Here is a 25,486-nt window from a genome sequence, read left to right as displayed (position 1 = left end):
GGTGGAAAACCAACTGATGAGAACATCATACAGGGTATAGGTTAAGAGACTTGTGGTAGTTTAGGTTGATACTTAGAAAAAGTATCCTTTGGGGACCAAGAAACAAGATTTGGGTCATTTGGTGGCTCAAGAGGAAGCAATCTTTCTTCTCTGAGAATTTCTTAACCTCTTTTATAGATCCAAAGAGACTGGAATATAACCAGCTCTTGATACCATGAAGAAAAGAAGAAGTGTTTTTCTGAATAACACAATTTTCTTAATACATTGAGAGACCCAATAGGACCTATTTATATTGAGTACAGAGAGCTATATTAATATATAGCAACAGTAAACTAAGAGACTTATTTACAATAACAAGAGACACTAATAAATAAGGGAACAGATAGCAAGAAAGTAATAAATGATAAATGATAATCTAGAATAATCTACAAGATGTTATAGCAATTGAGCAACGGTGGTACCGTTTTCAGTATTTTGGCATCTTCACAAACATAGGAATATTCTATAATATTCTCTATTTTAAAAGTGATTTTGGAAGGGATGTGTTTAGGGAGTGAAAGAGAAGACTGAAGCATAATAACTATTATCAGTGTCTGGGTTTTTCATGATTGGAGTTACGTTTCTCTCCTACTCACCTTCATATAATACTATTATCATTCTCACCCTCTCTATGAGGAAAAAACTTGAAAGGTTTTCCCCCACCGCCTTCACCAAGCAACCTATCAGAACATATTTGTGGCTTTGATAGCATACAATGTGCACATTGTTATTCAATCCTGAAGCATATTTATCGGGAAAAAAAAAAAGAAAGAAAAAGAAAAAGAAAAATTTACACCATCTATGTCAAACTATGGAAATTGCTTATTATCATTATGTACGGGACATTTATTCAGAGTTGAATAGGCAATACAAGCTAAAGAGATTGCTAAACAAAATATAAAAAAATAAAATAAAAAATCTAAAGAAATTGAGTGAAAGAAACTATACAAATGAAAGCCTACTTACCACCAAAAAGGAAAAAGGTGTGTTTTTACATGAAATTCTGCAGAAAATATATGAGAATCAGAGGTAGTCCATCGGCAGCTCCCAATTATCTTCATTATCCCATTCTCTTCGTTTGGGTTTGTTTCTTCCAAAACTTTTCCTTCTCCTTGAAACACGACCATATGTCACAGATTGTTCAGAGTCGTAATCTTCAACATCATCATCCACTGAAATTCCCACATTCTGGTTGCCCAAGAAACCCTAGTACAAGAAAAAAGGTCGTTTTATGATCAACAGGATAAAATAAATGAATGACTTGTTACAAAGTGCAATAAAAGGATGCCTTAATTTATTTAATTATTTTTAATTGGAAATCACAATGTTCAGCCAGTTTTCGCCACTGAATTCCAAATCATCTTCCAGATTAAAAAGGGAAAAAACTGGTCCTAGAAAGATGGCATCAATGATTTCAGATGAAAATGGACAAAGCCACTAATTGCCAAAGAATATAATTACATGACTGCGTAAAATATGAACTCAGTATGCCATAAGCAGGAGAAATCAAAAGGTATCAGAACTGAGAGTGGATCCTCTCATGTGAAAAAGTGGTCATGTGATCATGTTATTTGATCACAACCACTCATTGATCACAACCACTCATTTAAAAATTATACACTTTTCTCTCTCTTATCTCATCATCAATGAGTGGTTGTGATCAAATAACATGACCACTTCTCCACATGAGAGGATCCACTCCCATCAGAACTGTGAGTTTCCCATGCATAAACCATAATAAGCATGAGGTTACATTTATGTATCCGTCAGAACTGGAAATCACCGGCATTGACAAAGTCAGCAGAAGCATAGAAGCAACATATTCAGCAGCTAAGAAACAGAAGAGAAGTGCAGTTTTATTCTTGAATTAAAGGTACCTTTGAAAGCCTTTGTATACGTGAAGCAGCAGCTTCATGCACAATAACTGCATCAGAAAGAACTTCCAGTACGTCCTCAACCAGCAAAGAGTAGGTACTCACCTAAAATAAAACAAGTGTATGTTTGGATTAACTTTTTTTGTATACAAAACAGTTTATAATCAAAAGCTTTGTGAGAGAGCTTTTGCACACAAAAAAAATAATTATTTCCCAAGAAATAATCAAAATCCAAAACACACTCTTAGTATTATAATTTACTAGACTAAACCCTTAGGAGCATTACAATATGAAGGCTAATCATTGTAGCTTGGATTTGGTAACATAAGACCAGGGGCCCAGCCAGGATTTTATCCTTAGGGGACCAAGACTGGTGACTAGATATATTTCTGTGAATAGAATTGATGAGCAGAATATTTGGCATTATTTGTGCAGATTTGTAATTATATCCTTAATTAATTAGCCAGCTGTAGGTTATGATTTGTAATTATATCCTTAATTAATTAGCCAGTTGTAGGTTATGATTGTGTAATTATATCCTTAATTAATTAGCTAGCTGTAGGTTATGATTGTATAGTTATGATTGTGTAATTATATCATACTATTTAAATGAGAATTCTCCAAAGGAGAACATAAAGTTTTATCCCAATTTCTCAAAGTTTAACATGGTATCAGTCTAGGTTTCGTTACTAAATTTTTCGCTGTGCTCACAGTCTCTGAGTTCCCAGTTCTAGTCTTTTGCGCGTACTGTTCACGTCGCGATTCTTGTTTTTTTTTTCCTCTTGCGATTTTTCTCAGCATCATGTCTACTGAAAAATATGATGTTCTTTTTGTTCGTCTTAATGGAAAGAACTACTCCACCTGGGCATTTCAGTTCCAGATCTTTGTCAAAGGCAAGGAGCTTTGGGGTCATGTTGACGGAACTAATTCTGCTCCTGACAAAACTACGCACCAAGCGGCACATGCCCAATGGGAGGCCAAAGATGCACAGGTAATGACTTGGATCATAGGCTCTGTTGAGCCTAGTATTGTCCTCAATCTCAGACCCTTCACAACGGCAGCAAAAATGTGGGACTATTTGAAGAAAATTTATAACCAAACAAACACTGCTCGCAGGTTCCAGCTTGAACATGAAATTTCTCTTTTGCAACAGGATAGTCTCTCAATTTCTGAATTCTATTCTCATTTCATGAATCTTTGGGCTGAATATACTGACATTGTCTATAAAGATTTGTCGACTGAAGGACAAACTGCAGTCCAAAATGTTCATGACACCACAAAACGAGATCAATTTCTTATGAAATTGAGATCTACTTTTGATGGCATTCGCACCAACCTAATGAACAGGGCTCCTGTTCCCTCCTTGGATGAATGTCTAAATGAATTGCTTCGTGAAGAAGAACGTCTCCTTACTCAGACAAACATGGAACACCAGAAATCTGCCTCCCTTCCTGTAGCGTATGCAGTACAAGCCAAACCACGAGGTCGAGACATGAGTACTGTCCAATGTTTCTGCTGCAAAGGCCATGGACATTTTGCTTCAAACTGTCCTAAAAAGTTCTGTAATTACTGCAAAAAAGGTCACATCATCAAAGAATGTCAAATCAGACCACCACGGAGAAATGCAACAGCCTTCACTGCTACTGTTGGCTCTTCTACTACTCCTGTTTCTGTGGATCAGAATCCGCCTGTTTCTGTGCCAACTTTAACCCCTGAAATGGTTCAACAAATGATTGTTTCCGCATTTTCTGGTTTGGGTCTTTGCGGTAAAGTTTCTTTATCCAGCTCTCCTTGGTACTTTGACTCTGGCGCATCCAATCATATGACCAACAATGTTGCTTCTCTTACCAATGTTACAAATTACTCTGGTAATTTACAAATACACACTGCGGATGGAAACAATTTACCTATCACAGCAATTGGTGATATTTCTTCATCTCTTACCAATGTTTATGTTTCCCCTGATCTCACCAGTAACCTTATTTCAGTTGGTCAATTAGTTGACAGTGATTGCAAAGTTGAATTCTCAAAGTCTGGTTGTCATGTGCAGGACCAATACTCAGGGAAGGTGATCGCGAAGGGGCCTAAAGTTGGACGTCTTTTTCCTCTTTATTCATTGTTGTCACCATGTTCTTTTCAGCCTTTTATTTCTTGTAATTCTGCAACTGTTAATTTTCAATTATGGCATAAGCGTCTTGGTCACCCAAATTCGAATGTACTTCATGCCTTAATGAAATCTGGAGTTCTTGGTAATAAACATTTACCATCTTTTAGTGCTGTTCAATTTGATTGCAATTCTTGTAAACTTGGTAAAAGTAAAATTCTACCATTTCCAGTTCATCAATCAAATGTAAATCAGCCTTTTAACATAATTCACAGTGATTTATGGGGCATCACACCTGTAATATTTCATGCACATTACAAATATTTTATCACTTTTATTGATGACTATAGTCGTTTCACATGGGTCTATTTTTTGCGATCTAAAGCTGAAGCTTTCTCTGCATTCCAATTTTTTCATTCCTATGTTCAAACTCAGTTTGCATAAAAAATTAAAACTCTGCGTTCTGACAATGGGGGGGAATACACATCTCATTTGTTTCAAGAGTTCTTGCAGAAAAATGGTATATTATCTCAAAGGTCGTGTCCTTCCACACCCCAACAAAATGGGATAGCTGAAAGAAAAAACCGTCATCTTCTGTTGTCCGTACCTTAATGTTGGACTCTTTAGTACTCTCCCGTTTTTGGTGTGAAGCTCTCTCAACTGCTGTCCACCTTATTAATCGGCTGCCTTCTCCAGTCTTGCACAATGATTCCCCTTTCTTAAGGTTATTTGGTAAGCAACCCAATTATTCAACTCTTCGCACCTTTGGTTGTGTCTGTTATGTTCATCTTCAGCCACCAGAACGCACCAAACTCACAGCTCAATCTGTTAAATGTGCTTTTCTTGGTTACTCAGCCCATCAAAAAGGTTTTTTATGCTATGATCCTCACTTACATAAGATTCGGGTTTCTAGAAATGTCATCTTTCAAGAAGATACATATTTTCTTGCTACTAACCAAGACACTCAATCTTCTACATCCAAATCTGTCTTGCCATTGTTTCCTAACAGTTTTGCAGAAGACCAAGCTCGTCCTCCTGTCATTGTCTACCAAAGACGTCCGACTGTTCCACCAATTCAGACTTCAATCCCTTCAAGGCCCCCTTCTGATCATTCTCTGGCTGCTGATCCAGTGCATGCACTAGAACCTGCCCCTTTACGTCGCAGTACTCACATTCGTAAACCACCGGAAAAGTATGGTGTTTCTGAATCTTTATCTTTGACAGCAACTTTAGCATCTATTCCTATTCCTTCTTCATATAAACAGGCAATGGAGCATAAATGTTGGCGGGATGCTATAGAGACTGAACTTCTTGCACTAGAGGAAAATCAAACATGGGACATTGTTCCATGTCCTTCATCGGTTAAACCTCTTGGTAGTAAATTTGTATTCACTATAAAGTTGCGTTCAGATGGATCCATCGATCGATACAAGGCTAGATTGGTTGTTCTTGGAAATAAGCAAGAATATGGCCTAGACTATGAAAAGACCTTTGCGCCGGTGGCCAAGATGACTACTGTGCGGACTATTATTGCCATTGCTGCATCTGAATCTTGGCCAATTCACTAGCTAGATGTCAAAAATGCCTTCCTTCATGGTGACCTCAAAGAAGAAGTTTACATCAAACTTCCTACGGGTATGCCCTCACTATTACCTAATACTGTTTGTAAGCTAAAACGTTCTTTGTATGGATTAAAACAGGCACCAAGAGTGTGGTTTGAAAAGTTTAGCACAACATTACTTGGTTTTTCCTTCATCCAAAGTAGCTATGATCCATCTCTTTTTCTACAAAGGACCTCCAAAGGAATTGTGATTCTCCTTGTTTATGTGGATGACATTATCGTCACCGGCTCAGATCAAGAGGCTATCACTACAATCAAACAATTGATGCATACAACTTTCCACATGAAAGATCTTGGACAGCTTACTTATTTCTTGGGATTAGAAGTACAATTCCAACAAAAAGGCATCTTTGTCACTCAGCATAAATATACTCAGGATCTAATTCAGCTAGCTGGTCTCACCACTGCAACTATGGTTGACACTCCCATGGAAGTTAATGTAAAGTTAAGACGGGATGAAGGTGACCTTCTACAAGACCCAACTTTATATCGAAAGTTGGTAGGAAGTCTCATCTACCTCACCATCACAAGACCTGATATCTCTTTTGCTGTCCACACAGTCAGCAAATTCATGCAAAATCCTAGACACTTGCATCTTACAGCAGTACAACGAATCATTAAATATTTGTTGGCCACTCCCAGTCGTGGTATCTTCTTTCCGACAAATGCAACAATACAACTTCAAGCATACAGCGATGCTGATTGGGCTGGATGTCCCGACACAAGGAAGTCTACTACTGGCTGGTGTATGTTTTTAGGAGATGCCCCTATCTCCTGGAAATGCAAGAAACAAGAATCTGTCTCTAAATCCTCCACTGAAGCAGAATATCGGTCCATGTCTGCAGCATGCTCTAAGGTTATTTGGTTACGGGGCCTTCTTTCAGAACTTGGTTATTCACAAGCAACACCAACTCCGTTGTATGCTGATAATACAAGTGCCATACAGATTGCAGCAAATCCTGTATACCATGAAAGAACAAAGCACATAGAGGTCGATTGTCTTTCAATCAGGGAAGCTTATGACCGTAGAATTATCACTCTACCTCATGTCTCAACATATGTTCAACTAGCTGACATCATCACCAAGTCTTTGACACGTCAACGACATAATTTCCTTGTCAGCAAATTGATGCTTGTAGATTCACCAGCATTAATTTGAGGGGGGATGTCAATAGAATTGATGAGCAGAATATTTGGCATTATTTGTGCAGATTTGTAATTATATCCTTAATTAATTAGCCAGCTGTAGGTTATGATTTGTAATTATATCCTTAATTAATTAGCCAGTTGTAGGTTATGATTATGTAATTATATCCTTAATTAATTAGCTAGCTGTAGGTTATGATTGTATAGTTATGATTGTGTAATTATATCATACTATTTAAATGAGAATTCTCCAAAGGAGAACATAAGGTTTTATCCCAATTTCTCTAAGTTTAACAATTTCTTCATAAATCTAGGTGAACAAAAATCTAACCATCATACAATATAAGTATACAAATTGAAATAAATTCAATTCATAATCAACATACTATAAATTAGAAAAATCCATAGTCAATACAATTGAATATAAGACAATTATAAATACTCACCTTCACTTTTTAAGTTGTGTTTGAGACACTATTTCAAGGAAGAGACAAGACAAGCATCTTTGACTTTTCTATAAAATAATTTTTAGACAAAAACCCTATTTTGATCCCTTACTAATGCTTTCATTCTCAATTTAGTTTATGAAATTTAATTTCTCATTAATCAAAGTTGGCCACAATTTAATCCCTCTGTTAACACATTGATAGTAGTTAAATACTTACGTGTGACTAATAAGATCTTGTATGGCATCACAGACAACACTATTTTTCTATCCACCGATATCTCAGTAAGCATTATTTATCTCTCATAAGCAACATCATCCTCATTCTACTCTTCTCTCTTTCAACTCTCTGTTGCGATCTTGCCCCTGCCTTCCCTCCTCCATCTCTTGCAGTTGCAAGTTGCAACGTAACTTCTTGGTCGCAACCGAATCCCCTAGGTGCAGATTCCAATTCAAGCAATAATGAACCTCTAAATTCAATTGAAGAAATGAGTGTAGACAGAACTATTGCTGAAACTTCCAACTCTTTGATATGAAATGTCATTGGGGAATTGAATTTGTAGGTTGACGAGGTCACGAGGGAAAGAGTGAGGAAGTGGTGGAAAGACAAGGAGCAAATGCAATAAGACGAGGTTATGCAAGGTTACCAATATTGGTGTTCTTTGTTGGTTTGTAGGCAATGGGGAAAAAAGGAATCAAAAAGGCTTTCTCTGATTTCCTGAATGGGTGGCCTTTATGGTAGCACCAGAGGCATTTGACAAATGCTGAGGCTCACGCGAATCACCATGATGCCACCAAACAGAGTGCTCTAATTTGTTGAAATCAACAAGCACAGGTTTGAGTGACATTTCAAAATGATAATAGAAATCACAATGAAGTATTGGATAGAAGAAAATTTGAATATTCTAATGGAAAATTAAAAATAAGATATTGAAGAATGTAGGTAGCACATAGAATAACTTTCAGTTTTGTTTTTACCCAGAAAGTAGATAAATTCAGCCAAACATAATAGCCCCTAGTTCTTTTAGCTGCAACTACAACTGCAAGTGTGGCATAAACAAGTATACATATTTCTTAACCCAAAATATAAAAAGGAGTTAAATGCTGACTGAGAGAGACGAGTTAAAAAATGCTGACTGAGATGCCATAAAAGATCTTAAAGCATTACTAATGGTGCATTAACACATGAATTAAAATGAGGCCAATTTTGTTTTTGAGGGACTAAATTGAGAATGAAAGCCTCAGTGGGGGACCAAAATTGTGTTCTTGCCAAATTTTTATCAGTTACTTTTAGTCAAGTGAGAATTAGTAGGAATTTCAACTTATTAAAGGGCCATATTGGAAATGTACTATTTTTTAGGGAACCACCAACTTAAAATAACAAGAATAGACAAGAAAATTTTTGGAAGTTGCCCCCTTTCTCCCACTCTGCCACTGCATAGGATACATATTTCCAATTAAATTGACATAAATTGCATGCAATCTGTAGTTCTGTACTTGTTTTATTAACCTTACAAAGAAGCAACCACTTACCACACTTGATGGAATGATAGATAGTCCAAATGAATCAAGCTCAAGTTCTTCAACAGCACCTGAATTGATGCTGAAAGTGTACCCACGCACCTAAAAGTTAAGATTTCCATAATTATATAATTGGAGATAGATAAACTGGTGAAAACATCATGGGGCAAGAAACATATAATCACCTTTCCAATATTACGTTGAGAGGGCGTTAAAACTTTGTATCCAACCTAGCAAATACAAAGAAATTAAGATATTTCCTAACCAGGGTCAATTCGAGAGACGTAGTAAAGGAGCCAAGATTGACACCAGAAAATCCATGGAATCACTTTCTATGATAACTAATTGAAAATGGGGAAAAGAAAGGCTGAGGAAAAAATCATATACAGGTACTGGTATTTTGGATAAGAGTATGGAAAACCATAACTTCCACAAAAGATCTCTTTTCAATCTTCATATTGATAAAATATAACTGGTCACAACTAGTCATTATTGATCTTAAGGAGAAATAAGATAACTCCATTTTACTAGTAAGTAACTGAATCAACTATCATTTACAACATGATAATTCATTATAAAAAATTACCAAGATTGGGAAAAGGGTCCTCTGACATTTTTTGTTTGTGATACCTTCTGATCTCATTGAACTTAGCCAATTACCAAGAACCAATTCTTGTTGTTTTTAGCTTTTAATAATTGATTGCAACTTCTTTGGTTTTTTTAATATTGTTTTCATTCTCCCCTTATCTTCTTAGCTGTTTGAATTATGTTGGGCTTCTCTCTCTATCTCTCTTTTTTATGATACCTCATAGCATCGATGATGAAATTCAGTATACTTCGTACACTCATAAGAATCACATCTACTAAACTCCTAATGTTAGTTTAATGGTTCAGTGACTTCCCTCCTCACCAGAAAAAAGAAATCATAATTTCAAGCTAACCAGCAGCCAACTCAAATGCGAAATTTATTTTCAAATTTTATTTGAAAAATTCATTAAAGTTATCCAGTGTCAAGCACTGCCAAGCTAAGTTTCCTAACTCCACTACTAATATTAGCTAGAAAATAGAACCCTATATTGCCACTGGATAATCAATGGGAGGACATGTTGAGAAATATAAAACCATTAAAAAAATCTCACCCACCAGCTTAAGCTTTTGGGTTGAAGTGGTTCTTTACAAGGTATCAGAGCCTCGTGTCCCGGGTTCGATCCTCGCCGCCCCCCACTGTCTTTCAAGTGGAATTTCTTTGTTCGTACAGGTAGGTGGGTCTGTGCATTGTCCACCCTTCAAGCCCAGTGGGCTTTCGTGTGAGGGGGCGTGTTGAGATATATAAGATTTTGGGTTGAATTGGTTCTTTACAGGACATATTGAACACATTCAAATAAGATTTTTGAGATCCACATTAACATTCAAATAGAGAAATTTACTCATCAGCAAGAAGAAAAAAAATATCCATCAGAGCGGGGATTATGTTCTCCTTACCAAGTCCATACGAACAACTAAAACATCAGATCATATTAAATATTAACATAATTTACAAACCATGGGAAGAAAATCCCCTGCTATAAGCCGTGATACTTTAGGCAATATAAAAATTTCCCTCTAATGCATGATTTGAGTCTTTGCATGAAACATAATTATCTGCATTGTTTCAGCAACACTTCAGAGTTTAAGTACCACATATAATCAAAGAAGACTTGTTATCCATATTCTGCCAGACAATGAACTCCACCAGTAAATCATGTGAAAGAAAATAACTCACAAGTTCGAGTCATATAAAACAGTAAAACATACCAGTGTCTCCAATCCAACCATTTTAAATTCGTTGTCTATCACACTTTCATCCTGGACAAGGACAACATCCCCAACCTGAAAAAGGAACAGGCAGAACACTCAATAAAGTGAAATACTCAAGAAGTCACTAGCTGGCAAAGCAACAAGGTACACCATATTTATTATTAGCAGTTCAATACAGCCACAAGACAAAGTTACAAAACCATGCAGCAAATTTGCCATCAGGACATACAATACATTGGAAATTCCAAACAAAAAGATTTAGAAGCACCCCCATAATTCACTGGTATCTGACCTAAAAGATCATCTTTCATATTATTGCAGGCAAAATAACTCCCCAGAAGCAACATAAAGTAAACGTAAGGGTAAGTAAAATAATTTTTTGTTTTTTTGGATACATTATGGGTATCCTGCACGGGAGGCAATCCTGTTCAAGCCGAAAACATCCACATCATGGTAGGGCTAGCTCTTCCAAAGGAGATATTTTGCATTCACAAGAACTTGAACCCAAGACCTTGCTTAAGTAGAATCAAGTATGTACCACTTGAACTAACTGCCTTTGGTGTTAAGTAAAATATGTTTGAAGCAAGCATATACACAGTCAACTTAGAATATGATCAATCCTACTAAATCAGAAAAAGATAAGCTCTTTTGACCCCAAACCTGTTATATACCTGACTAATATCCTCCAGAAGAAATTTCTCTGAATCCCCAGAAAGCAAGTTTGGCCTCACCTCTACAAATAACACCATCCACTGGAAATGAAATTCACCAAAAACTTAAAATAAACAAACAAACAAATTACTTAGTCCCACAAATAGATATCATATCAGCAAAACAAACAAATGTCATAAATAAATTCCAAAAAAAGTTTGCTTTTCCAAATACAGACTAACAAAATGCACAAAAACCAAGATTCTGCTATTATTTCCATGACTCACAGAGTTGGTGTCCACCCAAAGCTGCGAGATGAATCCCAAGCTAAGAGCAGAGCGAATGCTGATCACTTGCTTCGCCAACAAATTCGACCTCTTGATTACCTGTTTACCACTTCTGAATCTGAGTTTACCATCAAATTTCTCAACTTTATCATCTTTTTTCAAATCAACACCATCATCATCATCATCACCCAGAAACTGAACCAAATCATCCTCTCCCAAATTGTTCTCGCTCTTTCTGTTTTCCTTATTATCACCATCCCCAGAATCCAACCCAACAAATGGGACAGACCCAGTTTCACTAAGCGAACCTTCGTCAACAGGGTTTCTCTCCAACCCAAAATTCTTGGCCTTTCTGTCGTCAAATTCAAGTTCGTTGTAAAAGCTATAACCCCTTGATGACCTGGAGCTCAGTGCCGCAGAAACGCTCTTGTTACCACCGGTTTTGGGTAGCTTGGGAGAAAAGAGGGCATGGGAATTTGGGTTGAGTTGGGGTCTAGTTGTAAGAAGGGTTGAGCATGAATTGAGAAAGAGGAATCTTGGAGATTCTGCAACTGAAATGGCAAGATGGTTCGTAGCAAGAAACTCAGTCATAGTGAGCAATTTTCCAGTATTAGCATACGGTGACTGTGCTGAACTCAGAAGAAGCATAATGGATATGAAAAAGCTGTAGAAAAAGAAAACTATTCAGAACATGCTTTGTCTATTTTATTTTATTTAAAGTTAAAAGGATAGTTTTAAGTTACAGTTAAAAAAAAAAAGAAGTTAAAAAATGCAACTAAAAATTATTTGATGATTATATAAAATTATTCTAATAGTTTTAAAATTTATTATTAGGATGAAGTATTAAGATAAATGATAAAATTTATAAATATAAATTTAGAAGAAAAGTAAAATAATAAAATAAATTTGAAGAGTCAAAAAAGCTGGCACACATTTAAGAAAAAAATCTCCTCTTGATTTTTTTTCATTATAAAAGAAATATTTTTATAAAATATGTTTGGCTAAACTTCTACTCTTAAGAAGATGCGAAATAGGCGCGATGCATGATTAAATTACATGTATCTTTTAGGAAATTAGAGTATTACAATTTATTATCATTTTGTTTTTGTTTTTAGATGTAGGAGGTAGATTAGCAGTAATAAGTTTGTGGATTGAAAAAAGGAATGCAATATTATGTTTATTTTTTTATGTTTATTTTATCTATTTTTTTTAACACTGTTAGATCAAAATCTTAAGAGAATAATAAAAGAGTGAGAGTTAGTTGATATTCTGATCTAACAATATTAGATATGGGTAGATATAAATAGGCATGAAAAAAAGAAGCACAATATCCTATCTTTTAAAAAAATTATTATTTTTTATTTTGGTCCATTATTTTATTAGTTATTTTAACCGTACTCAGTTTTTTAAAATAAGTTGAGTGTAATTAATGAAATTTCAAATACTTATTGTGAAAATCAACCTATAATAAAAAAATTACGATGGAGTGGCTAATATGTGGATTAAGTGTTATATGTTTGTTGCAGTTTAATTAATGGTCATGAGTTTGAGTCATGGCTATAAAATTGTCTTCAAAATTTGACGAATTTTTTTTTTTATCACTCTAATGGTCTGAACCGGATTAAAAGAGTAAGGTAGTGTTTGGTTGAAGGATTATTTTGGGATTGATGGGAAAATGTAAGTGGATATTAGAGAATACCACGTTTGGTTCAGGTTTTTTCAAAAAATACTAGACAAATGGGATAGATAGGGAAATGACTTTTGTGTTGATTTTTGGATGAAATTCACTGTTACAGAATACCACTTGAGATGTGGTATTTTGAGATAACTGAGGAAGTGAAAAAACAGGTGCGAAGTTTCTCCCGAACATAGATTTTGCAAATTTAAATAAATTTCCCTGGTAATATTTCGGTCAACCAAACAACTTTTTTTACATTTTCCTATCAAACTCATTTTCCAACTATTTCCCTAGTAATTACATATTTCCCTAGTATTTAAAAAATTTCTCCTCAACCAAACACCCCATAAAAAGAATTTTGGGAATTAGAGATGAGATCTAAAATTCAGCTCAGGAGAAGAAATTTGGGCCATGGCTTTGGACTGAGCAACCAAGATGTCGTATTGATCATATATACTAATCCCAGAAGCTAGAAAGCTCAAATCTACTGCTGAAAGAACTATATGATCACATGAAGGTCCTAATTGGATCCTAATGACACAATCATAATATCTATCAATCACTGCAAAGAGATACACATTTTAATAGGTGACATAATTGCATCTAAGATCACATTTGTTCTGCTAGATTTGGAACCTAGGTGACATAATTGCTTCCCTAACCTTTTTTAGAGCAATTTCTTGCTCAAAATCTGGTCAACGCTGCTGAAAAACGATGTGTATGAGCCAAGCTTTTACAATTTTTTATAATGTATAAAATATATTTTAAAATAAATTAATATTAGTGGTAATCGAATAATGATCCACACCTAATTCTCGAATATAACATACACACCAAAGAAGAACATAAGAGGCATATTCCCAATTTCCCAAACGCTACGAGAGAGAAGAGTCCACGGAACAAGTGGGGCCAAAATCCACTTGGTCAAACTCAACCAGTTAAATATCGACACGTGTCCTGGAATAATAAAAGAGAACCATGAAAGATGCTATAAGTGGCGACGCGAATGGCTTTCCACAAAAATCATAAAATATTCTTGAAAACAGCCTCTTCCTCCAACGCCTCTTCCCTGCAACCTTCCCTGGTAACTCTCTTTCTCTCTCAATCGATATCGATTTCGGTTTTTTAATTGCATCATGCAAGTTAGATTTTATTTTAATTGTGCTTATTAATTGTGTCTGTTTAGTTTATTTATTGTTTTCATTATAATAACCCTCGTTTCGTTTTAGCCTTTCGATCCGTGATTCTTATTTGGGATTTTTTCAGTTCGATTTCGATATCTACTGTCTTGCCATATAAATAATCGTTTTGTTAAGGTTTTATTATCCCGTCGTGTTTAATTCCAAATGATACTTATGTTAGTGGTGTTTGTATTCATGATAATTATGTGTATTTATTTAGGTTTATGCTTGGTGGTTAATTCTCTTTGAATGTTTTAATGTCTTATTATGGCAGTGATGTTATGGTATAATGATTAGATTAACTTATGGTTGTGTTTGTCCGTGTGTTATCTATTTATTTCATTTTGTTTCCTTTTTTTTTTTATTCTTTTTGGTGGTGAGTTGAAATGCAGATTGTTAATTGGATCTTCATGAGTTCAAAAACCACTGGAGCATACTTGGTTTCCTGTGAATCGGGAAACAAGAACAACCTCTTCTGCTGGATTTTGGTCTGCTTGCTGCCGAAATATTTGGGAACTCCGTTTGCCTACATTAACTTTCTCTTGATTCAAGCCATTGATAGGAGTCCATCAGCAGTGGGGGTATTGGGGAACTTCGGGGCGATTAATCTATTATAGTCTTTGTTGGTTTTGGTCATCAGCATATTTAGATCCCTTATTTTTCGTTGAGTGGTGAAAAATGGTTTCCTCTCAGTTTTCTGGTTTCGCGTACAAACCATTGCAGACTCAGTTTCTCTTTCCTGCGAACCTTCCTGATTCAGTAAACACGGATCATATTGAGCTAGATTTCTCTGATGTATTTGGTCCAGTTGCGGTTCCGACCTCAGTAGAAGTGAATAACGATGATTCCACTGATGCTGAGCCTGCAGAAGAATCAAGTGAGCTGGTTTATGATGACCCAGCTGTCATTTACACCCGCTCACATTCTCTGGTTGGCCCTTCTAGTTGTGTTAGTCAATCTCTGAAGCTTGGCAAACTCACCATACATGAGACTGAGGATTCATTGGAACTAGTGGACCATGTCACTCGGGAGATCATTAAAGACGTCAAAGAATCTTCCTTTGACAATGTTATCATCGAGGAATCTTTGAAAGATGAAGATGGGAATCTCATGAAGATCCAGAGAGTTAGCATTGAAGATTTTGAGATTTTGAAGGTTGTGGGGCAGGGTGCATTTGCAAAGGTATACCAGGTTAGGAAAAAGGGTACTTCAGAAATATATGCCATGAAGGTAATGCGGAAGGACAAAATTGTGGAGAAGAATCATGCTGAATACATGAAGGCTGAGAGGGACATTTTGACAAAGATAGAGCACCCCTATATTGTACAACTCAGATACTCTTTTCAGGTAGTTATTTTCAATTATGTAAGAAGGTTATGTAGCTTCTCTTCTGTTTTTATGATGATTTCTCTTTAATGATGTAGCTTTTCAAAATGCAATGAAACTTTCATTTGATTTCTTCCCACTTTATTGTCTGTCAATTTCAATTGTATATGTTACCCAAAATCTAAATGAACAATATGTTAGTTTACGGCATGTATTTTTTGGATTACTTTGTATCTGGAATTGTGTTCTTTGTAAGTAAAATACTTTCTCTTGGTAATTTGCTTATAGTACAAAGTGGTCTCCAATAATAGAAATTAAAAGTGATGTGTTCTGCATATATTGTTTCAGACAAAATACAGATTGTATCTTGTTCTGGATTTCGTAAATGGGGGCCATCTCTTCTTTCAACTTTATCACCAGGGACTTTTCAGGTAAATTTGGACTTTGGATTTGGCTTTTTCTTCTTCTTCTTCTTCTTTTTTAATGTTTTAAATTTGAAGCATTAATATCTGGTTCTATTCTCCGTCTTTGCATATTCAGAGAGGATCTAGCCCGCATATACGCAGCTGAGATTGTTTCTGCAGTTTCGCATCTCCATTCAAATGGAATAATGCACAGGGATCTAAAACCTGAAAACATCCTACTAGATGCTGATGGCCATGTACTGTCTTCTTTCAGTTGTGTTTTTCATAGTGACTTTCAGCCCTGCTTTGTACATGTAATAACTGAAATGAGATTTATTTGTGCATCTACTAGGTTATGTTGACTGATTTTGGCTTAGCAAAACAATTTGAAGAGAGTACAAGATCTAATTCAATGTGTGGAACATTAGAGTACATGGCACCTGAAATTATTCTTGGCCAGGGCCATGACAAAGCTGCTGATTGGTGGAGTGTAGGCATCCTATTGTTTGAGATGCTTACTGGAAAGGTTTGCGCCTTGTTTCTTGTAAATTTTTACCATTGGTTGTTCATTTGGATCTTCATAGTTAGACGTTTATTTACTGTGGGTAGGATGGTCTGTTTACTTGCATGTTGAGTAAAAATTTCACTTGGTGGACTTATGTTACGACTCATGTTATATCTCGGACACCTGGCAGTTAGTCAATTAGTAGTTGTGGACTATTCATTCTATTGAGGGCTTTAATTACAGCTATGGGTAGTTAGTAACACCCTATTAGGAAGTTAGGCAGTTAGATGTATTGGAGGAATTTACAGAATGTGTATGAAAGGGGCATAGTTCCCATTGTTAGTTACTCTCTTTGAAAGCTACATGTTTCGACCTATTCTAGAAGAAAGATATTTGACTATTATACGCTGTCTGATACCAGAATACCAGGCTGAATTTAAGTCATTTACATGCTAATCTTATATTTTATTTCTCTCCATGGACTTCTTTTAAATGGCATTTTTTAGCAGCGTCTTTGTAGCTTGTTCAAATTTTCCATTTCTATGGCAGCCGCAGTTCTTATGAAGTTATGATTGCTAGGTTCATTAAATGTCTAATTGGCCTTAGGATTTTAGTGTACCTTCTTAATTGATGGTAAAATGCTAAAACATTCTTTTTATTCAATAATACAATTCTCATATCTTTAAAGGGTAATTATGTTATCCAAAAAAAAAAAAAAGGGTAATTATATAAATGTTCTAATAAATTTAAATGCTCTCAAGCTTGGAAGCTGAGTCAACTGAAGCTCCTGGGAGCTGGCTTATTGAATGAGCTTAAAAGTTCACTCAGCTTAGTTAGAAGCTTATTAGTCTCTTGGCTCACTGATAATTTTACCACTTTCCTCAAATTAAAGGGAGAAAATAAAGGAAGGGGAGATTGTCTGTCATTTTTGGGAATTCTTACAACAATATCATCACAGATATTATTGGTTCATTGTTTTGTTATAGTAGTACTATATGCTTGTAAGTTGTGATGGCTTCGGTACTATATAACTGCTATGTCCTTTTGGAGTTGCTAAATGACTGTTTCTGTTGTTTCACCTCCTCTGAAGCCGCCCTTCTGTGGTGGGAACCGTGAGAAAATTCAGAAGAAGATAGTCAAAGACAAGATTAAGCTGCCAGCATATTTGTCAAGCGAAGCTCATTCACTGTTGAAAGGGGTAATAACTAGTACACATAGAAGATATTTCCTTTGGTTATCCTAGCACAAACACAACATCATCTGAAATTATATATGACTATTTGGCACATAATAAATTGTCCATAACTTTTGTGTATTCAATTACTACTATCAATTTAGGCATACCTGTATGTGTCAATTGCCCTACATTGAGGGGTCTGTGCATAACTAGGGTTTCATTTAAGCATGATAACTAATGTATGTATTGTGAAGCTTTTCTTCCATGGACTTTAAAAGGCTCAAGTTTTTTCATATAACGAATTCATTCTTTTTTTTTTTTTTTTAAATTATGTTCAAAATTTATCTTCTTTACAAGAAATGGCAAGTCTTTGATTCACTTTTTTTAGCTTGCCTGCTATTATATATTGCTAATTTGCTAGTTGACATAAACTAAATAAAGATGATTTATCCGTTACAGCTGCTACAGAAGGAGGCAAGTAAACGCATTGGTAGTGGACCTAGGGGGATTGAGGAAATTAAAGGCCACAAGTGGTTTAAACCAATCAATTGGAAAAAGTTGGATGCACGAGAAATCCAACCAAGCTTTCGACCTGAAGTAGCTGGGAAGCACTGTGTTGCCAACTTTGAGAAGCGCTGGACTGATATGCCTGTTGTGGACTCGCCAGCAGCCAGCCCAAATGGTGGAAACCCCTTCAAGGACTTCTCTTATGTGAGGCCTGCGGCATCTTTTCTTCACAACAATAGCCCTGCTTACTAACTTGACACCTTGCGTTGGCATTGGCTTAAGATGGATGCACATTTTCTATAATAGTTTTCTTCTTATGAGGTAGTTGCATGTATTTGGGTGCGTGAACAGTGGTACAGTGTCACGGGAATTCCCAACAAGGAACATTTTCTTGTGACCTTAGAAGTTGTGTGAACTTTGCAGGTTGTGAGTTTCTTATTTAGTGCCTTGCGGCTCTACAATTGCGTTGAGCTGACTTGCTAGAACTTGTGATGTGGAGAAAATAAATTGCTTTATGCTATACACTTTTAAAAAATACGTAGTATCTTATATCTGGGACTTAAACTGCTAAACTCGTCTTTACTTGCCTTTCATAAGAATTAAGTGTTCTCAACCAGTTTTATAATTTAGAAATAAAGGTTTAACATATGATTATGATTACTTGTAAATTTTTAGTTATCATCTCTCTAAAGTCTAAACTGTTGTGCGGCAAGCTCTGCTGTCTTGATCGTAGAACAATTTGTTTCCTTAATGTTTGATTGACGGTAAAATGTAGGTTTGGGATCATATTAAAGCAATTTGACCGTAAGTACTGAACTGTCACGCGGGTGGCGTAGTATATAAATTTTAAATGTTGATTTCTTTCACGCAGTTATAATATATTACGTCAAATTTATTAATTAATTAGTAATTTTTAATAATTTTTTTTAAGTTTGACACATGTGTCAAAGGATTATATATATATATATATATATATATATATATGAGAGATTAATGTTTCTCATGTTTTAGTATCTACTAAATATATAAAAATGTGTGGGAATCTCCTCTTCACATGGTCCCATATGAAACTCTCACATTTTTATATTCTCATATATATATATATATATATATATATGGGACATGATCATCTTACACCGATGTAAGAATAATAAATCTTACACCAAATCTTAACCTTTGATTTTCTGCATCTAACGGTTAAGATTTATTAGGTCTCATTTATTAATTAATTTTTAATTCTCAATAAATCTCAACCGTTTGATACACGGAAATCAACGGTTAAGATTTGGTGTAAGATTTATTATTCTTACACCAGTGTAAGTTGATCCTATCTCTATAGGATATTCTTACACCGGTGTAAAAGTTAAAAGTCTTACACTCAATCTTAACCATTGATTCACTTGTATCCAATGTCTCACACTTTATTTTCATAATCTATTTGCTTTCTTGATGATTTCTTTTCTACTTATTTTATTATTATTATTATTATTTTATGGGGCAGGATATTCTTACACTGGTGTAAGAGTTAGAAGTCTTACACTCAATCTTGACCATTGATCCACTTGTCTCCAATGGCTCACATTACTAAAAAATTTGAGCCCTTAGATATAAATGGGATCAGTGGACAAGATTAAGAGTGTAACTTACACTGGTGTAAAATGATCCTAACCCTTATTTTATATATGCAAACAAATTGTTTGACTTTCTTGGATCAGGTTTCAGATTATTTTGAACCAACAAAATGCATAGAAAAGGAGGATAAAGTAAGCAGAAACAGATGGCCAAAGAGCTACCTCTGCTGACACGTTTATTATTTTATTTATTTATTTATTTATTTATAGTTTATAGTTTTATGAGAAACAACCAACGTTGCTGTGAGGGAGCAGCATTGTCTTGTCTGGAAATAACGGTCATGGCTTCCTTGCTCCACACAACTGCAACTATACTTCAACATAATCATAAAATCTGCTTCTTTCCTCTGAAACTCACTACCCCAAATCACATTTCTTTCTTAACTAACCGTTTCAAGAGTAACTCTGCAAAGTGCAATGCATTTTTTGATAACATCCCCAAAGACTTGTTGGAGAACACTTTTTGTCTGCACCACTTTCCTGTTTTTCGATCAGTGTTAGTGAAGTTTCAGAGTGTAAATGAAGACTTATCAGACATGCAGAGGTGGGGTTTTGTGATTTTTTCTGGGCTGACATGGATTTACTTAACTGCAAGGCCAGGTGTTCTTGTTGCAGCCATTGATGCATTCCTTTTGGCTCCTACGCAACTGGTTTTGGAAAGCTTATCTGGAAGGAGAAATCTCAAGAGGACTGATTTTCTTATTGTTGATAAGATAGGAGAAGGATCATTTGGTGTTGTTTATTCAGGTGTTTTGGTACCAAAGAATGTGGATGTAGAAGAGATGATGCAGAAGAGTGGAAGAGGCAAGGTGACAAAGTTGGATGCTAAATCTAAGGACAAAGTCATTCTTAAAAAGGTGTCCTTAAGATGAATTTTCCAATGCTTACTTAGCCATTGAGGTCATTCTTAGAACGGTGCTATCCTGTGGTTTTCAATTCATTTTAACTAAATTGATACTATTTGCTGATCTTGTTTCTTAATTACCTGTACTTGAATGTTTTGTTTCTGTCCTGCATCTTTTGGGTTTGAAAATGAGTATAATTGTGTTAAGCATATTTTCATTCAACAATCATGATAATAAGGGAAAATACTTTGTCATACTGTTAAATAATGCAAATGAACTAGATTTTTATTTGAGAGTAGGGGGAATTTAGTTGGTCTATTCAATCAACTGTATAAACAGTATCAATCACCTTACTCACTTCCAATCTTATAAGGGATAGGATAATTGATGAAGAAGAATTGGACATCTCCTGAGAAAAGGAGTCTTCTTACTATTTCTTTCTTTCTCCGCAAGTTTTCTTTGATTTTGGAGGATTACAGATCCTTTTGTTCAATATTTCCCCCCCTTGATAGTTTCTTCTTGTATTAATGAAGAGGAAATAGATATCTAGATGTTCATATGTTCTTAATTGAACCCTCAACCCCTCTTTTTTGTTGGTAAATTACAAACTTATGCACGGAATCAGCTTATCATTTCTCAACTTATATATGATGTACTTCTTGTTCCTTTTCTGTTTTTAAATAGATTCAGGAGCTGACTGATGGAACATGCAGGTTAAGGTTGGAATTGAAGGAGCTGAAGAATTTGGTGATTTTGAGGAGTGGTTTAATTACAGACTCTCTAGAGCAGCTCCTGAAGCATGTGCTAAGTTCCTTGGAAGTTTTGTAGCTGATGAAAACAATTCACAGTTCACAAAAGGTGGAAAATGGCTTGTTTGGAAGTTTGAGGTGCCCTACTTGTTATTCCTATTAGATAAACTACATGCATAGATTACCTATGCATGCACTAATTAACTCTAAGGAGTTTTGTAACTATTTTGTTATGGTGGTTTTAAATGTTATCATGAATATATCCAAAATATCTATCTGGTTTGTCCCTTCATTTATTTAAATGAATTGCATAAATTAAAGCATGCACATAAGCTCAAAATATATTTTAAGATATGCCAACTATTCTATACACTAATTGCAGGGTTGTCCATTTCACAGGGAGGTCGCTCTCTTGCTGATTACATGGCAGATAAGAACTTTCCTTCAAACTTAGAGTCTGTCATGTTTCGACGTGTCTTGCAAGGTGTAGACTCTTCTAAACGAAATGCATTGATCATCAAACAAATAATGCGTCAGATCATCACATCTCTTAAGAAAATTCACAACACAGGCATTGTTCACAGGGATGTTAAGCCTTCCAACTTGGTGGTTACCAAAAGGGGACAGATTAAACTCATTGATTTTGGTGCAGCAACAGACCTGAGGATTGGAAAGAATTATGTTCCCAGTTATGCCCCTTTGGATCCTGATTACTGTCCTCCTGAATTATATGTACTACCAGAAGAAACATCAAGTCTTCCACCAGAGCCAATTGCAGCTTTTCTTTCACCAATCTTGTGGCAGGTTTTATTGCTATACCCTACTTATGTATTCAAAATTAAGTTTTTTTTTCAAGGGTGTCACTTTGTTAGTTTTAGTAAAACAATATAATACTGGCTTCAACAATTTTTAGAATTAGTTAAATTAGTGTATAGGCCAAGATGTATTCACAAATTCACAGACAATAAAAATTCTTTGGAGGATTTCAATATAGGAACTCTTAGTGAAGGTGCTTCTGCTTTAGGAATGTCAAATTAACTAGATGATTGTTTTAAGCACACCTTGACTTAATTAAATACCCTTTTTCCTAATGTTCCCAAATTAGAAATATCTTCACTATGATTTCTAAATCGCGCTATGCCTAAATTCTTCCTTTTACTGTAGTTTTCACTTCAGCTAGAATTTCCAGATTGTGGTATCATTTACTACTAAATCAGTATGGTCTCATTTTCTTCAAGCAAACACACTTTTCATTGTGTATGCATTATGCTCTTGCCTGCTTGTTAGAAAAAATTAGAAAGTGCTAAATGGAGCTGTGTGAATACCATTGCAGTTAAATAGTCCTGATCTGTTTGATATGTATTCTGCTGGGATTGTACTCCTGCAAATGGCAATACCAAGCTTAAGGTCTTCATCTGGTTTGAAGAATTTCAATTTGGAAATAAAAACATATGGATATGATTTGAACAAATGGAGGGACTCTACTCGCTTAAAGTCTGGTTTCCAAGTTCTTGATAGTGACTATGGTAGAGGGTGGGACTTAGCAACAAAACTTATCTCAAAGAGAGGTTCCCAAAGAAGAGGACGTTTATCTGCTGCTGCTGCTTTGAGGCATCCTTATTTCCTTCTTGGTGGTGATCAAGCTGCTGCAGTACTTTCAAAATTAAGCTTTAGCACAAAGTGAGTTTCGTAGCAATGTTATATAAGTATATTTGTCCCATTTTCTGATGTTATACACGTAAACTTGAGAAGATCTTGTTGGATTCTAAAAATGTATCTAGAGTTGTAAGCTCCAATGAAAAATCACAAGGTTCATTTCATCAATATAAATATAAATATATATATATATTTTTGGAGAATATCCCTCGGTAATCTTATAGGTTCCCTGTGGACTAATCCATAGTTCGGGACAGGTTCAGTATTAAGATTTTAAACCCTTCCCAAAGATGATACTGGTGAGAATCGAACACATGTTGTTACTCTCACCTGCTCAGCTTCTATCCTCAACTGAGTTACCATCATTTCACTGCTGGCTCGTTACACTTGATGACAAAAACCCTCCTCCTTTATCCTGACTTAGGACAGGCCATACATGTATGCACATATAGGTGGAGTTTATCTAGAGTTGTAAGCAAAGTAATTAAATTTGAATATGAAAACAAACTTAATTAATTAAACAGGATGAAAGGGGATGCTTTATGCTAGCAACTTGCACTTTATATGCAGTCTTTTGCACCATATATGAGGTGTGGTAACAACTGTTCATTCAAAAGATACCTATTTATTTTTGCTCTTATGATGGGTGAGAACCATGTCACTGTTAGTTGAAGGCTTGAAGCTTTATGTGGCAATATTGTTACAAAACATCTATTGTCTTCAGGGGGAGCTCATTTGATTTGGATACAAAGTTGTCCCATCCGAAGGCCCAACAAATTGTATGAATTAACCAGCAATATGAGTACATGGACTGATTTGGGTTTAGGCCTTCTATATTGAAAGGCATCTATGAATACTGATTAGTGATAACGACCAATTTGACACATTTTGTAGAAAATAAAAATAAAAATACAATACACTATGGTCCCCAAGTAATTTTGTATGATTTTTTTTTTAATTACTGTGAGGACTCATTAATGTTTAAAGAATTAAATTAAAAACTTAATCAAATTATATATACTAAGGTTGGTAGATAATCATAATCCGTCTTCTAAAAATTCAGTTCAACACAACAGAACACAGATATATAATATAAATGGTCAAAAAACAAAAGATGTATAATATAGAGTACAGTTCAGCATTGAGATCAGAAACCGCGTGCTGGCTAACCCACTTGCAAATCAAAACATGAAAGTCATCGCCACAATAATCACCATGGAAGTTTCTTTCTTTGGATCGGACGTGGCAAGCACTTTATACCACGTGACACTCATTGATACGTAAATAGATTTTGAGACCCTTTTGTTTTCCTTTTCTTCTGTCAGAATCTGATACATTCCTGTTGTGTAGGTATATAAATGATCATCGATTCTAGCTATAAATTATAATGTTCTATGTTATAACATAATAAAGTACAATTTGATTCTTGATTATTTTAAGGGTTTTATAATTCTCATGTAATATAAAAATAAAAATTTTCTTACACACCCTTCAATTTCCGTATTAAAATGAGTCTCACACATGATTTTCTCTAGGGAAAAGTTCACCAATGCCCCTGTGATTTACTCTAGAATCACTTATATTCCTGTGATTTTTTTTATCACATATATCTTTGTGATTTGCAAAAGGGTATGTTTTTTTATCACATATGCCCCTGTGATTTTTTATTTTTTACAAAGCACAGGGGCATATGTGATAAAAAAAAACTACAGGTACATAAATAATTCTGAAGCAAACCACAGGGGCATTGGTGAACTTTTCTCTTTTTTCTAATATATGAGTCTCCCGTAATTTTTTGTCTCTTTGGCATAAGAATTTCCTTCTTATATAACATAAAAATTATAAAACCCTTATTTTAATGTACTTTAAACCAATTTAGAAAACGAGAAGAATTAAGGCTTTAAAATCATATTGGTATAAGTAATGCTTACAAATTTTGGCATCTTTTCAAAACAGTCACTAAAGGCTAAGGTAACTATCAAGTTTTAACACAATTATATTTCAGAGACTCAAACTCGAAATCACTGATTAAGTTGGAATAATTATTAAGTTGGAATAATCCCTTACCAATTGATTCACTTGCTTGGTGGTAAGCTCTTTTGTCTTTAATTACAGATATTATCACTGAGATTAACTCTTTTGGCAACAAGAAGGACAACACTTGCCTTATCTGCATTTAAACCCTAATCATTTCTTAGTTAGACTCACTTGATACCACACTCAACCAACGTGCAACCGTTGTCTTAAGCAAGATACGATGGTTAATTATAGAGTAAACACCCTTTTTGGGCTCCGGCAATATCTACAAAATCCTTTTTAGACCCTGGCAATAAAAAAGGACT

The 25,486-nt window shown here is 35.2% G+C and overlaps 3 protein-coding genes across 3 annotated transcripts; 2 read left to right on the top strand and 1 right to left on the bottom strand.

The window, feature by feature from the left end:
- Positions 1-865: 865 nt before the first annotated feature.
- Positions 866-12,125, bottom strand: LOC133317641 (uncharacterized). Its single transcript, XM_061519501.1, has 7 exons — positions 11,486-12,125; positions 11,219-11,299; positions 10,545-10,619; positions 8,936-8,980; positions 8,763-8,852; positions 1,917-2,018; positions 866-1,245 (listed from the first exon to the last, which is right to left on the bottom strand). Exons 1-7 carry the CDS (start codon positions 12,074-12,076, stop codon positions 1,063-1,065), a joined length of 1,167 nt encoding a protein of 388 aa, XP_061375485.1. The 5' UTR covers positions 12,077-12,125; the 3' UTR covers positions 866-1,062.
- A 2,016-nt stretch (positions 12,126-14,141) lies between these two features.
- Positions 14,142-18,806, top strand: LOC133317637 (serine/threonine-protein kinase AtPK2/AtPK19-like). The gene is made up of 7 exons (XM_061519495.1): positions 14,142-14,247; positions 14,737-15,691; positions 16,019-16,101; positions 16,211-16,331; positions 16,427-16,600; positions 17,670-17,777; positions 18,216-18,806. The coding sequence occupies exons 2-7, from the start codon at positions 15,023-15,025 to the stop codon at positions 18,513-18,515; spliced, it is 1,455 nt and encodes a 484-aa protein (XP_061375479.1). The 5' UTR covers positions 14,142-14,247; positions 14,737-15,022; the 3' UTR covers positions 18,516-18,806.
- A 1,346-nt stretch (positions 18,807-20,152) lies between these two features.
- Positions 20,153-23,296, top strand: LOC133317654 (serine/threonine-protein kinase STN8, chloroplastic-like). Its single transcript, XM_061519515.1, has 4 exons — positions 20,153-20,751; positions 21,453-21,626; positions 21,888-22,292; positions 22,822-23,296. The coding sequence occupies exons 1-4, from the start codon at positions 20,176-20,178 to the stop codon at positions 23,170-23,172; spliced, it is 1,506 nt and encodes a 501-aa protein (XP_061375499.1). The 5' UTR covers positions 20,153-20,175; the 3' UTR covers positions 23,173-23,296.
- Positions 23,297-25,486: the final 2,190 nt, after the last annotated feature.

This window comes from Gastrolobium bilobum, unplaced genomic scaffold (genome assembly GCF_033153095.1).
Source record: "Gastrolobium bilobum isolate Gb01-03AN ecotype WA unplaced genomic scaffold, APGP_CSIRO_Gbil_v1 utg356, whole genome shotgun sequence".
In the NCBI taxonomy this organism is placed as follows: domain Eukaryota; kingdom Viridiplantae; phylum Streptophyta; class Magnoliopsida; order Fabales; family Fabaceae; genus Gastrolobium; species Gastrolobium bilobum.
The sequence above is the reverse complement of the archived record's forward strand: the minus strand, read 5'-3'. Positions and strand labels throughout refer to the sequence as shown.